Raw genomic sequence first — 16,011 nt, 5'->3', positions numbered from 1 at the left:
ATCACAGGGTGTTACCAAGATTCATTATTACAAGTTAATTAAAACAATACTCTGTGTTAGAAAGGGGAAACTTCAGACCCAAATTCTAGAAGGAACCCCCAGCCAGGAGATTTTCAGCTGAGGAATGCTTTAAGTTTCCAAAGATTATGTACACAGTTACATTTCACTGGGTTGAGGGGGAAAGAAATAGATTTAACTAGTGACCTAGATTACAGTTTATATGCTAACCCATTGGGGATCCATCTTGCTAATATCTACCCAGAATGAGTCAACCACAAACCCATAAGCTTATACATTTCGGGTTTATTCTGGGAACATTATCCATTGCCAGTTTTCATCATGAAGAGTTCTCTACCCCATTCCTTCCTGGTTTCTCTCTTCTCACACAGGTTCTGAGAATAAGGATTATTGTTAGAGAGTTCTCCTACCCAGAAGCCAGGAAGAAGGTAAATTTTTTGCCTCCAAAATACTAAAGCTGAACAGATACCAACCCAGGTTTTTGTCCCTTTTCTTAGGGAGGAATGGATATTGTAGTCCCTCCTTACAATCCACATCTTTATGCAGCACTAAATAGACAGCAGCAATGTAAGCCTTGACCTAAAAGTAGTTCCATTAAGAAGACAATGGCTCTATGGGGGAAAGGATTTGAGAAATGTTACTTTTGACTTATTTTCGTGGAATTTCTTTGACCACGAGGGAATAACGAAGAGGAAAAAGGGAACTAACCTCTGAGTCTACAACATCCCAGGCACACTGGTTTCTCTAATTCAGTTCTCACAGCTTTAAGGTGGGTTTTATTCCTATCTCAAGATAATGACACTGAGGCTTCGTAAGTCAACTACCTTACCAAAGTGTGTGCATCATGTAAGCCACGGAGGTAGACTCAAACCTGAGGCTTATAGTCTTTCCATTTCCATCAAAATCAATACTGGTTAAACAACTACTATCTATCTAGCAGTAGGCTCAAAGTTAATATTTTAAGTATATTTAGAACTTCAGATTTAATAAAATTGTAATTGCATAGTGGTTTTGACCAGAAAAGCTCGGTTCAACACGAGCATGGTTACTAAGAATTTTACCTTTTCCTGAAGGACCTAACCTTCATTGTAAGAACTTTTAGAGAGAAGAGGAAAACCATTTGAGCTATTTTAGGATGAAAGTGAATATGCAGCAAACTATTACCTATTTTGGTGCTTTTTGGAGGTATAATCACCATGAACCCAGACTGCATGGAAAACACTGGAAATTACTATTCCTCTAAAATAGAGAGGCCTGATGGTTCAGAGCACAACTACCTATAATACTTCTCCAACTAGAGCACCCCATGCCCATTTCAACCTCCCCTCATTGTCCCAGCTGCTCTGTACAAGGCTGAAATGCCTATTTTCTCTAGCTCTCCTACCATCTGAGATTCACTGAAATTTGCCGCCCCCCCTATGACGTTTTCTTGGGCTGAGTCCATCATATTCACATCACCTGTCTCCAGTCCAAATTACCTTTAAAAAAAAAATCTGTATGCCCATATTTGGTACACAGATATTCTGCTCAGTCCTCAGATCATTTCACATAAGTGAGAAATAGGAAACTTAAGAATGGCTCCTTATTTGCTTAATCATTTCCTAATTTAAGAAAATTTCGTCCCCTGAGCCCAATGTTGAAGAGAACACTGAGGATGTTTAATAAGTATTGGGTAAGTGGACTTTTGATGACCAGGAATCTCACCGTCTCAAATTCTCGATCCTTAATTTCTTTGAAAGCTTCAGCAAGGACATCATCTTCAAACCACTCATGAACAAGGTCAGCCCTTGATTTTTTCAAGGTCAGTCTACACAATGCTTCAGAAAGTGCAACCTGCTGGTCATAATCTAGAGATTAAAAAATGGTAGGTTATTCTGAGGTGGGCATAAAGCAAAAGAAAAAATGGAGTTCTACAGATTAACACTTGTTCTAAGAAATTCCATCTTTGAAGACTGGCATTGTATGTTACAGTTATAGGCAGTAATATGTATCCTAAAGCACCATTACATAAATTTAGTATTTAACATTAGCAGAAAATCTAAATAGGCCAGCATATAACAATTAAAACATTTCCACATTTTATGTTTTATATTAAAGCACTCATCAAAACAGCCCCAACAGTCTTAATATTACTACAAAAATAAAATCAGAATAAACTGTGATACTTCATGACTGATAAAACATAACATGTTTAATTTCAAGTAATTTTAAGGATTAAAAAATAAGCTGCAGCCAGATATGTACAACAGGAGGACATTTATAGAATGCTTTTAAAATATGCAAAGCAATGTATGAAGTAATGAATCACTAAATTCTACTCTTGAACCATTATACTGTATGTTAACTAAAATTTAAATAAAAATTAGAAAAAATAGTGTATGCGGTTTATGAATACATAAAAGTAGAAGAACATACTTTTGATTGAAAAAACAAATCCAAGGCAAGGATTACCTCTACCATTGGGGAGGAGAGTAAGATCAGGGACATGTACACCAGAGTTTTACATGTAACTGGTTTATTTTACTAAAACAAACAAACAAAACAACAACAACAACAACAAAAGACAAAAAAACCCAAGACCATGTAAATGTGGCAAAATGTTAGAATTTGACTAAGCTGGTTGGTGAGAAAATGAGTATTCATGAATTATTCTTTATGGCTTTTAGCATATTAAAACTTTTCATAAATTAGAAGTGAAGTGTTCTTCCTATTTTCAACTTGACCATAATTTTTACCCATAGTTCTAAGATGCTCACAAAACCCTCAATTGTCCAATATGTAATACTCTAATATTTAAAATTCTAAACAATTCTTACCACCCACAGTCAAGATTGTCCTTGCAAGGTCTTTCCTGAAACATTTAGATAAATAACATTTTACTGTAGTGTACATAAAACTTTACTCTATTGACATTAAAACTTAAAACCAAGATGCAGGGGTGCCTGGGTGGCTCAGTAGTTGGGCATCTGCCTTCTGCTCAGGTCATGATCCCAGAGTCCTGGGATAGAGCTGCCCCCGCGCCCCACCTGTCAGTCTCTGCTCGGTGGGAAGCCTGCTTGTCCCTCTCCCGCTCACCCTGCTTCTGTGTCTCTCTCTCGCTGTCAAATAAAATAAATAAGATCTTAAAGAAAGAAACAAGTTTTCACTGACAAACATTTGAAAAAATAAAAATAAAACCAAGATGTATATTTTTTAAAATATAGAGAGCACACACTAACAAAGGAGAGGGGCAGAGGGAGAAGCAGTCTCCCCTCTGAGCAGGAACCCAACAGGGGACTTGATCTAGGACCCTGGGATCATGACCTGAGCCAAAGGCAGATGCTTAACTGACTGAGCCCCCCCAGACCCCCCCACCAAGATGTGTATTTTTGAAATTATTTCAAACTCAGCATCATAATTTCTTAAATGTCAAGAATACATCTTGACATATATTTCTTAAATGTCAAGAAAAGTTAATGACTTAAAAGCATTTTTTAAAAGACGCTTGAGTTCTTATACATTCGGAGGCAGTATTGCTCCTTCTGTAAAGGGAATTCAATTGGAGGAAGTCTGAAGATCAACAAATGCTAAGATTCTGGAATTTTATAGTCATCTCACCAACTTGCATGAATATATTTTTTGGATAAATCTTTTTAAAAACATAACTGACACCTCAAAGAAATGCTACAGTAGGTGCTGTGAGTCCTTCCAGTGAGCTCTTGAATAGCTTTTAAAAACTGGTAATTTTATCATTATAATGTAATAACTTAACCACATTACATCCAACAACAGATTCCCACATTATATAATAATTTCAGCTAAATGCTAACAAGTATGATACTGGTCTTTTAATGTCTCAAATAACTCCCATTTTAAAAAACAGATTGGCCAAGAAATCTCATAGTTCAATTTCTCATAAACAGATTGCTTTGTTACTATTAAAAGAAATCCTTGCCTTAAAATAGTACCACTACTTTGTGCTTGCAGACTTTATATATAACCTTAAGTCCAGAACATTCCAGACTTTTTAGAACACACAGTAAGGCAGGACCATACGATTAGTTTGAAAATTTACAAGAAAACATCGGATCAGTTGTTCTCCAATTCTAAATATAACATTAAGAGTAATGATTAATTTAACCTAGTTAGATATTTTTTAGGAAATATTCAGTAGAAACACTGCATCCTGCAAACACTAGTTAAATGAACAAACATGACAGCAGTGGGCCTTATACTCCCTATCACTTCATTCAGGCCTATAATATGACAGACGTGGCTGCCCTTCCTCTCTTCCATCATGGCTGCAGGTCACGTGAATGACGGCATACCACAATATGTCAATGATGCTGGTTGGTGGCTAGCACGGTAACACATTTAGGTTCAAATTTTAGAACAGGGTGCTGGATTTGCTTTTCATGGCCACACATTACAAACTTACTCTTGAATTTCAATGTCCCAAGAACTACATAATCATAACTAGGCCATCAAAAAACAAAACCAAAAAATCCAGTTTTTTCATTTTTGGAAAGCAATACAAATTCCAATGGTATAGCTAAAAGTTGGTAGATTTTGAGCATTTGCTACTAAGTAACATGGTCATCACTTTCAATGGGTTGCTTGATTCAACCTATATAATAACTATCAAGGATTACAGTTGGCTCCATTTTACAGGTGAGCAAAGAGGTGGCAAAACCAGATCTCAGTCTGGTCCAGAGTCTATACCCTTAACAATCTCCTAGGAGTCACTATTTTAACTCACATTCACAGAAGAAAAAATAACCTATAGCCCAAGAAAGCATCTCAGCTCACAAACTTGACAAACATATTATTCAAGAAAAACTTAGCAAAGTCTAGCTTTTTCCCCTTAGTCCTCCGTCACTGTTAGCTCTAAGCCTGTGCACAACAGGTGCACAAAGCATTTACTAGAGAAAGCGATGAAGGCATCAGATCTAAGAACAGAGACAGAGGCAGTACAACCAGAGAGCTTTTACCCTTACAGCATCCCATAATCAAGTACAAGGTCACTTACATAAGACGACTTGGGCCTTCCAACAAAGAGAGTCGTCTTCGCTCTTCCTGAGGCATGTCATGCAAAATGGAGTTCAAAGTTTTCAAAGCCTGGAGACAGGGAAAGTATTTACAGGGAAGAAACATGGAGGCCAATTGAACAACCTTCTCAAAGGCCTTTATAGCGATTGTTAGCAGATTTGTTATTTGCAACTCACCTCCTGTTGAATCAGATGACTTACAGTCTTTCCTGTCACCAGAAACCCTAAGGTAAATATGAAGGAATCCAAAATCTGCATTTTCCCTGAAAGCATAATTTTAGAAAAAAGTCAAATGGATGCGAAGAGGATAAGGAAGTGAATCCCACAAAACAGGAAGAGGCAAAGACTGGAAACGCCATGAGAACAGAGAACATTTTAGAAATTGAAACAGTCTGGGCAATAAGACAGGGACAAAATACACTTGCAGTGTTTAGACCTTCATTGAGGAAAGGAGCAGCATACACAAAGTGTGGCTGTGTGTGATTACCTTTTCTCAAGCAAAACTTTTTGTTTTTTAATCCAGACTGAGTGACAGATATAGAAAGGAGAGCTACTGTAGTTTTGTTGTTTCTCACATTGTATATTTTTCCAAAAATGAAAATTTTAAAGATATTATGCTAACAAAAGCAGGGTTTGAACAAAGTATTGACCTTTATTAAATAGCATTAACTGGAGAAACTTCAGTTATTTTTAAGTCAGTACATAGTGAAAAGAAATGGGTATGTGATTATCCTATTATTAATTATGTATATCAATATTAGCAATATATTATGTTAATAGTATTTATTCTAATACTATTAATATTTATTATAATTATCAATATTACTATATAATATTGTTTATAGATTAATTATCCTGCTTATTACACTATGATTTCATTTATGCACATTAAGATAAAATTACAGTACAGATATAAAAAGTGAAAACATTTGTGGTATGAACATTACTTTCATAGGCTCAAAGGCGCAATTTTGATATACAGATTTTTTTTGTCATATGTCATATATTCACGCCCCATAAAACTCATAAGATTATATGAGCCCCAAACCAGAAAAACAGAAGTTAAAAAAAGATTCATCTTCTATCAAAAAGCCACATTGATACTGCTGGATGATCTCTGGAAATCAAAAGTTTGACTAGGAGCTGTGCCAACAACTTGCCTGCCAGTTTGAAGCCTGAAGATTTCAACACAGCCCAGATGGACAGCAGAGGATCCTAAAAACATTTATGTACCTGTTAATTAGCAACTATCAGGTATCCTCTTTTCATATACATAGTAAAGAAAACAAATAGAGCCTTAGAAAAGGGAAAGAGGAACGCTGCCAGGTAGCAGAAAAGGGACTTTTTAAGAAGTGCTTTCTTCAGGAAATGAAGATTTAAGAAGCATGTGACTGTTCACAAAAAAAGTAAAAGAACATGAATTCTACGGAAGAGTCCCCACCCACAAAAAGACAGCATAATAACCTGTCCTGAGACACGACATAAAAGCAGCAGTTTTAAAAGTACCTGAGGCATACACGAAAGAGATTGATTTACTAATCTCAGTATGTGGAAGAGGGGCAGGAATCTTTAGGAGACTTCTCTAAGAACAAAAATGTTGGTGGGCACCATTTTTCTTCCTGTCCCTCAGCTTACATAGCTGGACATTTACTAGAGCCAGCAGGAACATGCTCCTCCAGTCTTGCTAGAACCACATGCCCCACCCCCAGTGCTCCCTTACAGACCTGCCCCATTCAACCCACTCGTCTTCACAGCCATCCTTACAAGTGACTCCTACCCCACCACACAATGCAACGTGCCCCAGTGGGAAACCAGCACCACTCCAAAGAGACTACTACCCTAGAGAGGAGGAAATAATCCTACACACCAGTTTGCCCACAGTTCTAGAAGCCAAGCCTTTTCACTGATCACAGAGGGAGAAAGCCCTGCCATTAGGTATACTTGCAACAAAAAGGCTGATTGCACATACCTAGTCTGACTGCCATCCTCACCCACCAATGAAAGCCTTTGAGCTATACAGGGAGAAAGACTGGTCATCTGATACACTCACACAGAGAGGCTAATTCCAGACCACCAGACTGACTGACCCTATTCACCTATGAACCCACAGAGGACTTACACAGGCCCCTCAATGCTGCATGGATCAAACCCTGCCCAGTGTATCCACAGGAGGCAAAGTAGACCTGTGGAGCTAACTGGGCTGAAAACATAGCTAGACACAACAGTAAGTTATATGCAGCCCACATATGAGATACCCCAGCTTGTGTGGTTCTGATGACTAGAGGGCATGGCACTACAGGGAACCACTGAACTTCTACACAAAACTTTCAAGCCTAGGCGACACAGCTATTCCTCCTTCACATATAGAAGACAAACAAGAATATGTACTAAATGAACGAACAGGACAAAAATCACAGCATAAGAGCTAAAAGAAATGAAGATAAGAAATATGATAGAGAATTCAAAGTAATGGTCATAGAAATATTCACTGGACTTGAAAAGAGTGGATCAAAGTTAGATCAATAAAGATAAAAAATATGAAAAAAAAAGTCAGATGAATTCAAGAATCAAAACAAAGCAACAACAAAAAGCAAACAACTAGAGAGAATCAATAGTGTATTAGAGGAGACAAAAGAACAGTTTGTGATCTGGAAGACAGGGTAATGCAAAAGAACCAAGCTGAACAGCAAAAAAGTAGAAATTGAGAATAGGTTAAGGGAATTCAGCAACATATCAACCACAATAACATTCACATTGTAAGGATCCCAGAAGATAAGAAATGTGTGGAAAACTTATTTGAAAAAAATAACTGAAAAATTCCCTAAACTGGAGAAGGAAACAGACAACCAGATCCAGGAAGCACAGAGAAATCCTACAAGATGAACCCATGGAGGTCCACACCAAGACACAAATACTAAAAATGACAAAAAGGAGTCAGAGGATATTAAAAGCAGCAAAGGAAAACCATTACATATAAGGGAGACCTCACAACGCTATCAGCTTATTTTTCAGCAGAAACATTGTGGGCCAGAAGGTAATGGAATGATATATTCAAAGTGCTAATAGGAAAAAAACCTATAACCAAGAATATTCTATCCAGCAAGGTTATCATTCAGAATAGAAGAGATAAAAATTTTCTCAAACAAAAGCTAAGACTGTTCATCACCCTTAAACCAGCTTTACAAGAAAGGTTAAAGGGAATTATTTGAGTGAAAAGAAAAGGCCATTGCTAGAAAGTTATAGGAGGACAAAATTCACAGGTAAAACAACTATAATTATAGTAGATTCAATTATAAAACCAGTTTGTTAACACACTGTAGTAGTACAATCTGCTATATCTACAGAAAAAACAGTCAAGGACAGACAAAAATAAGACGATGCAAAATATATACATAAAACATGGAAGATGGAGTAAAAATTTGGTGCTTTTAGAATGTGTTCAAACTTAAGTGACTATCAACTTAATAAAGGCTGCTATGACACACAAGATGACATATGCACCTAATGATAATCATAAATTAAAAAACCTCTGATATATATACACAGAAGAAAAAGGAATCCAAGTGTAACCCTAAAAAAAACACCCTTCAAACCACAGGGGAAGGGCACCTGGGTGGCTCAGTTGGTTGAGCAACTGCCTTTAGCTCGTGATCCCAGAGCCCTGGAATTGGGCCCCGCATCAGGTTCCCTGCTTGGCAGGGAGTCTGCCTCTCCCTCATCCTCTCCCAAATAGATCAATAAAATATTAATTTAAAAAAAGAACCACAGGGACGCCTGGGTGGCTCAGTTGGTTAAGCAGCTGCCTTCGGCTCAGGTCATGATCCCAGTGTCCTGGGATCGAGTCCCACATCAGGCTCCTTGCTCAGCAGGGAACCTGCTTCTCCCTCTGCCTCTGCCTGCCATTCTGTCTGCCTGTGCTCGCTCTCTCCCCCCTCTCTCTGATAAATAAATAAAATCTTTAAAAAAAAAAAAGAACCACAGGGGAAGAAACCAGAAGATACATAACTAAAAAACAACTGGAAAACAATTAAAATGCCAATACATACCTGTTGATTACGTTAAATGCATATGGACTCTTACCATCATAGGGAAGATAGGGTAAGAAAACCCTAAGTGACCTCCTCCCACAGATATAAATTGTTAACACTCAACAGAGCAAATAACCCAGAAAACAACCTGAACACAGGCACAACAAACTCGACAAAGGCATAGAAGAGGCCATATTGGAGAGGATAAGAAGGGTGGAGAGGAAGTGGAGAGCCAAACTGACAGCAGCCATTCCTGGCCGGGAGGAAGGAGCAGCCCCAGAAATGAAGGGAGAGAAACATACTATACACCAAGGATTCCCACACAAAAAAGGTGAATTCCCACAACAGCAGGGTACACACAACACATAAGGGATACCTAAAGCACCAAGTTCTAGTGAAGAGGGGACATTGCACCACAGGAAAATATAGGACCCTTCCTTCAAAAGGCTATTGTTTTTACAAGCAGGAGACAGAGCAGACTTTCCAAACACACAAACAGACACAAAATTGGAACAGTCCAGTCTCATTTTGTCTAAAGAACAGGAAAAGACTATGAAAAGAGACATAAAGTGAATATAAGTCACATGGCTGATAAATTCAGAGTAAGGATCATAAAATATACAATGGACTTAAAAGCAGAGGATATAAGAGAAACCATTAACAAAGATTAAATACACATACATACACACACACCCCCAAAATCACAAAAACAAAATAAACAAAAACATGAACCAGAGGAGTGCAACTCGGTGGCCCAGTTGGTTAAGTGTCTGCCTTTGGCTCAGGTCATGATCTCAGGTCCCGGGATCAAGCCCTGCATCAGTCTCCCTACAGGGAGCCTTCTCCCTCTCCTGTTCCCCCTGCTTGTGAGCACTCTAATAAAATCTTAAAGTCAAAATAAAAGAACCAGAAGAGCTCCTGGATGGCACAGTTGGTTAAATGTCTGACTCTGGGCTCAGTTGTGATCTCAGGGTTATAAGTTCCAGTCCTGTGTTGAGCTTTGTGCTCAGCATTGACTATGCTTGTGACAATCTTTCCCTCTCCCTTTACCCTCCCCTCACTGTGCACATGCACGCTTTAAAATAAATCTTAAAAGATAGAAGAACCAGAGATGAACACAATGAGGCTAAAAATATACTAGATGAAATCAATCAGCTAAAGAAAGGAAAGGAGTGAATTAACATGAAAGATGGTAATAATGCAAAGTAATCAAACTGAGCAGGTGAGAAAAAATTAGGCAAAATGAGAATTGACTTAGGGAGTTCAGTAATTCCATCAAAATCACATTAAGGGATCTCAGAAGGAGATGAACAAAAAGGGGGCAGAAAAATCTATTTGAAGTAGAGCTGAAAATTTCCCTAATCTGGGCAAGGAAACAGATATCCATATCCAGGAGGCATAGAGCTCTCCCAACAAAAACAAAAACAAAAACAAAAACAAATTTTAAAAAAATCAACCCAAAGATGTCCACCCTGAGACAGCAGTTAAAAATGGCAAAATGCAGTAATAAAGAGAATTTTAAAAGCAGCAAACTAGTTATATATGTTTGAGGGGAAACACACACACACACACAAGCCAATCTTTCAGCAGAAAACTTCTAGGCCTGAAGAGAATGATATGATGTATTCAAAGTGCTGAAAGGAAGAAAATCTGTAACCTGGAGCTAGTTCTTTGAAAAAGATCAAAGAAATTGATAAACCTCTAGCTAGACTCACAAACGGCAACACAACAGCAACAAAAATCCTTCCACACCTAAAGTCACAAGTGAAATAATCCACACCACAGAAATACAAGAGATTTTAAAAAGTGTATGCCAACAAACTGAACAACCTAGAAGAAATGGGTAATTCCTAGAAACATAACCTTCTAAAACTGTATCAGGAAGAAGTGGAAAATTTGAACAGACTGATTACCAGCAATGAAACTGGATCAGTGATCAAAAAATTCCCAACAAACAAAAGTCCAGGACCAGATGGCTTCACAGGAGAAGCTACCAAACATTTAGGAGAAAAAACAGGGTACCTGGGTTTCTTGATTTCAGCCCAGGTCATGAACTCAGGGTTGTGAGACTGAGCCTGGCGGTGGGCTCTGTATTGGGCATGAAACCTGCTTAAGATTCTCTCCACCCACCCCTTCTGCCATCTTTCCTTTTCCTCCTCCTGTGCTTCCCCCTCCCCAACATTTAAAAAGTGAGGGTGTGGGGAGAAGACTTAATACCTATTCTTCTCAAACTATTCTTTAAAAAAAATAAAAGGAAGGAGAATTCCGAGTTCATTCTATGAGGCCAACATTTCCCTGATCCCAAACCCAGATAAAGATACCACATACACCACAAGAGTGAAGAAACCAATGATCTCTAATACAAGAAGTTTAAAAAAAAAATTAGCAAAGAAAAGAAAAATCACAGATACATTAAAAAAAAAAAAAAGTCACTCACCCTGATGAAGTGAAATGTATTCCTGGGATATAAGGGTGTTTCAGGGTCACAAATAAATGAAATATAAAAGAACATTTTAATAGACATTGTCCTTTATCAAATGTTTGTTCTATATCTGTTCATGATTAAAACCCTCAAGAAAGTCAGTTTGGAGGGAACATAACTAAGGTCTTTTATGAAAAACCCACAGCTAACATCATTACTCAATGGGGGAAACAGAGCATTTCCCCCTAAGGTCAGGAACAAGGCAAGGATGCCCACTGTCACCTTTTATTAACACAATACTGGAAGTCCTAGCCCCAGCACGTAGACAACAAAGAAATAAAAAGACATCCAAATTGGTAAGAATGAAGTAAAACCCATTATTTGCAGATGGCCATATTCTATATAGAAAACCTAAAGACTCCACCAAAAAACTAGAACTGATAAAGGAATTCAGTAAAGTTGTAGGATATAAAAATCAATGTACAGAAGTCCACTGCATTTCTATACACCAATAAAGAAACAACAAAGAAGAAACTAAGAAAACAATCCCATGGACAACTGCACCAAACAAAATACTTAGGAATAAACTTAACTAAAGAGGTTAAGAACTATACTCTGAAAACTAAAAAACGTTGAGGAAAGAAATTGAAGAGGGCACAAATAGGAAGATAATTCATGCTCATAGATTGGAAAAATATTAAGACGTCCATAGTACCCAAAGCAGTCTACGGATTTAATGCCATCCCTATCAAAATAATAACAGCATTTTTCTCAACTAGAACAATTCTAAAATTTGTATTGAACCACATGAGATCCCAAATAGCCACAGCAATCTTGAAAAAGCTGTATGTAGCACAATGCCAGTTTCCACATTATAATATAGTAAACAAAAAAGTATGGTACTGGCACAAAAACAGAGACAAAGATTAATAGAACAGAAGAGAAAGTCTAGAAACAAACCCATGATTATGTGGTTACTTAATCTTTGACAAAGCAGGAAAGACTATTCAATGGGAAAAAAGATAGTCTAGTTAGTCTAGTCTTTTCAACACATGGTGCTGGGAAAACTGGGCGGCTATATGCTAAAGAATGAAATCATATTACTTTCACCATACACAAAAATAAACTCAAAATGGATTCAAGACCTAAATTTGAGATCTAAAAGCCATAAAAACCATAGATGAGAGCAGAGGTGTTAAGGTCTCTGACATCAGCCATACGTTTGTCTAGATAGGTCTCCTGAGGCAAGGGAAACAAAAGCAAAAATAAACTGCTGGGACTTCATCAAAATAAAAAGCTTCCCTACAATGAAGGAAATAGCCAATGAAACTAGAAGAAAACCTGCTGAATGGAAGAAGATATTTGCAAATGACATATCCAGTAAAGGGTTAGTATTCAAAATATGTAAAGAACTTATAGAACCCAACACCGAAGAAATAACCTAATTGAAAAATGGAAAGAAGACATGAACAGGCATTTCTAAGACAACATGCAGATGGCCAACTGACACATGAAGAGATGCTTACGTCACTCATCATGAAAAAATGTTCCATGTCACTCATCAGGAAAATACAAATCAAAACTAATGAGATATCACCTCATACCTGTTGGAATGGCTAAAATCAACAAAGAAACAAGTGTTGGCGAGGATATGGAGATAAAGGAACTGTCTCATACTGTTGGTGGCAACGCGAGCTGGTGCAGCTGCTGTGGAAGACGGTATGGAGGTTCCTCAGAAACTTCTATGAGCCAGTATTCACGCTAGTGTGTATTGAGCCAGAGAATACAAAAACTCTAATTTGAAGGATGTACCCCTATGCTTACAGTAGATTTACAAAAGCCACTTTATGGAAATTGCCAAAGTGTCCACCGATGAATGGAAAAAATGTGGCATGTGTATGTATGTGTGTATATATATATATATACACACAGAGAACAGATTGTTCAGCCATAAGAATGAAGTTGTGCCATTTGCAACAATATCTAGAGAGTAAAATGCTAAGCAAGATAGTCCAGCCATAGAAAGACAAATACCATACGATCTCACCCTATGTGGAATTTAACAAAGAAAAAAACCCCACAAACCAAAAAATAGACTCTTAACTACAGAGAATAAGCAGATGGTTATCAGAGGGGAGGTGGGCAAGCAGATGGGTGAAATAGGTGAAGGGGATTAAGAATATACTTATGGTGAGCACTAATGTATAAAATTGTTAGATCACTATGTTGTACACCTGAAACTAATATAACACTGTTAACTATATTGAAATTAAATTTTTTAAGAAGAGAAGAAGCTGAAAAAATTTTTAAAAACATTCACAAATTTTCAGGGTACCCCCCCCAAAAAAATATATAGAAATCTGTTGTGTTTCTATATACTAATAATGAACTAGTAGAAAGACTAAGAAAATAATCCCATGTATAATTGCATTACAATATTTAGGAATAAGTTTAATCAAGGAGGGTATAGACCTATATTTTAAGAACAGTAAAACATTAATTAAAAAAAAAACCACTGAAGATACAAATAAATGGATATACCATGCTCATGAATTGGAAGAATATTGTTTAAATGTCCATACTACCCAAAGTAATCTACAGGTTCAATGCAAATCCTAGCAAAATACCTATGGTATTTTCCACGGAACCAGAACAAATAATCTTAAGATTAGTATGGAACCAAAAAAGATACCAAATAACAAAGCAATCTTGGGAAAGTAGATGGAGGTATCGTGCTTCTGGATTTCAAACCATATTACAAAGCTATAGTAATCAAAGTAGTATGGTATTACTAGCACAAAAATATATACCTAGTGCAACAGAACAGAGGTCAGAGAAACTCCTACTCATCTAGTCAATCTACAACAAAAGAGGCAGGTATATACAGGGCAGATGTCGGTGAAGATGTGGAGAAAAAGGAACATGTGTAGACAGTTGTTGGGAACGAAAACCAGTACAGCCCCCAGAACAGTATGGAGGCTCCTCAAAAAATTACACATACCGTTTTGATGTAGTCATTTCACTACTAGGTATTTACTCAAAGAAAGTGAAAACACTAATTTGAAAAGATCTATGCACCTCTATGTTTATAACAGCATTATTTGTAACAGCCAAGCGGCGGGCAAAACTCAAGGGTCCATCAGTGGATGAATGGGAAAAGATATGGTAGATACTATGGACAGGAACTCAAACATAAAAAGATGAGATCTTGCCATTTACAACACAGATGGACCTAAGGGCATTAACCCTAAGTGAAACAAATCAGAAATCCATGATTTCACTTCTATGTGGAATCCAGAAAATAAATGAACAACAAAACGGATTTTTAAATGCAAAGGACAAAGGTGATTGCCCGAGGGGAGGTGGGTGGGGGATCGGCAAAAGAGACGAAGGGGATCCAGAGTTACAAACCTCCTGTCACAAGTCAGAGATGAGAAGCACAGCTGGAGGAGTGCTAACAACACGAACTCCATCTCTGGCCTCCAACTCCGACTCCGTGTCTTGTTTGTATTCGCGCCGTGACCTGCCTCAGGGCTCCATGCTCCATGCCCCATGGAGAAGGGGTGTCCTGACTGGAATATGCAGTCTCATTCTGACTGACCATCCCTTAAGTAAGGCCCAGAAGCCCCCACTGCAGGGAACTAGTACAGATCTCTGGTGCACAGCTGGTACGGCTTGAGATAACTACCCTTGACCCGACCACCATGCTCCTCACACTATACAGGCTGCGGATTAAGGCCCGGACTTGGCAGCGAACGGCTGCCTAGCTTGGGGATCATTGGTCTGCTCCATCCCACCACCCCCCATCAGTAAGTTATCCTGAATATAGCTGTGTAAACAGTACAGAAGGCTTGCTTCTTTCTTCTTCTTTCTTAGAATGCCTTCTCAGAGAGTATGAACAATACTGCAATAATGTTATAAGACGACAGAGCATTAAGTCATGTACCTAATTGTCAGATGGCTATATTATACCCCCAAAACTCTAAGTCAACTGTACTTACATTGAAACTTATTAAAACATTGACAGAGAGAGAGAGAGAGAGAGAGAACGTGCACAAGCGCATAAGCAGGGGTACCAGCAGAGAGGGAGGAAGCAACAGACTCCCTGCTGAGCTGGGAGCCCCAGCCAGGACTCCATCCCAGGACCCTGGGATCATGACCTGAGGCAAAGACAAACACTTAACCAACTGAGCCCCCCAGGTGTCCCGCATTAAAAATATTTAATACAAAATAAAATGGACCTCAGGCAAATCAAGACATACTTTATAACAAAATCTGTTACTACAGGACAACCCGGGGTAGGAGGCCAATAAAGCCAAGTACTGAAACATGTTTTACTTTTACATGTTATTTAGATGAATATTTATACCAGAATATTCTAATAAATAGTCAATTTAGTTATAAATATACTTACCTTTACTACTACTCCTGGAAATAATCTAGAAAGAAAAAGTAAAGCTTGTATTATTTTATAAACCATTATCAACTAACATTAATTCATTAGACTTGATATTTC

The 16,011-nt window shown here is 37.9% G+C and overlaps 1 protein-coding gene across 1 annotated transcript in view; it reads right to left on the bottom strand.

The window, feature by feature from the left end:
- Positions 1 to 16,011, bottom strand: part of SYCP2L (synaptonemal complex protein 2 like) — a 126,593-nt gene that overhangs the window by 98,375 nt on the left and 12,207 nt on the right. The window contains 5 exon segments of the mRNA XM_059179362.1: positions 1,723 to 1,865; positions 2,835 to 2,869; positions 5,027 to 5,115; positions 5,223 to 5,308; positions 15,910 to 15,934. Of these exon segments, the coding sequence (XP_059035345.1) occupies positions 1,723 to 1,865; positions 2,835 to 2,869; positions 5,027 to 5,115; positions 5,223 to 5,308; positions 15,910 to 15,934 (378 nt within the window).

This window comes from Mustela lutreola, chromosome 6 (assembly GCF_030435805.1).
Source record: "Mustela lutreola isolate mMusLut2 chromosome 6, mMusLut2.pri, whole genome shotgun sequence".
Lineage (NCBI taxonomy): Eukaryota > Metazoa > Chordata > Mammalia > Carnivora > Mustelidae > Mustela > Mustela lutreola.
Note: the sequence above shows the minus strand (reverse complement) of the source record. Positions and strands in the feature narration are given on the sequence as shown.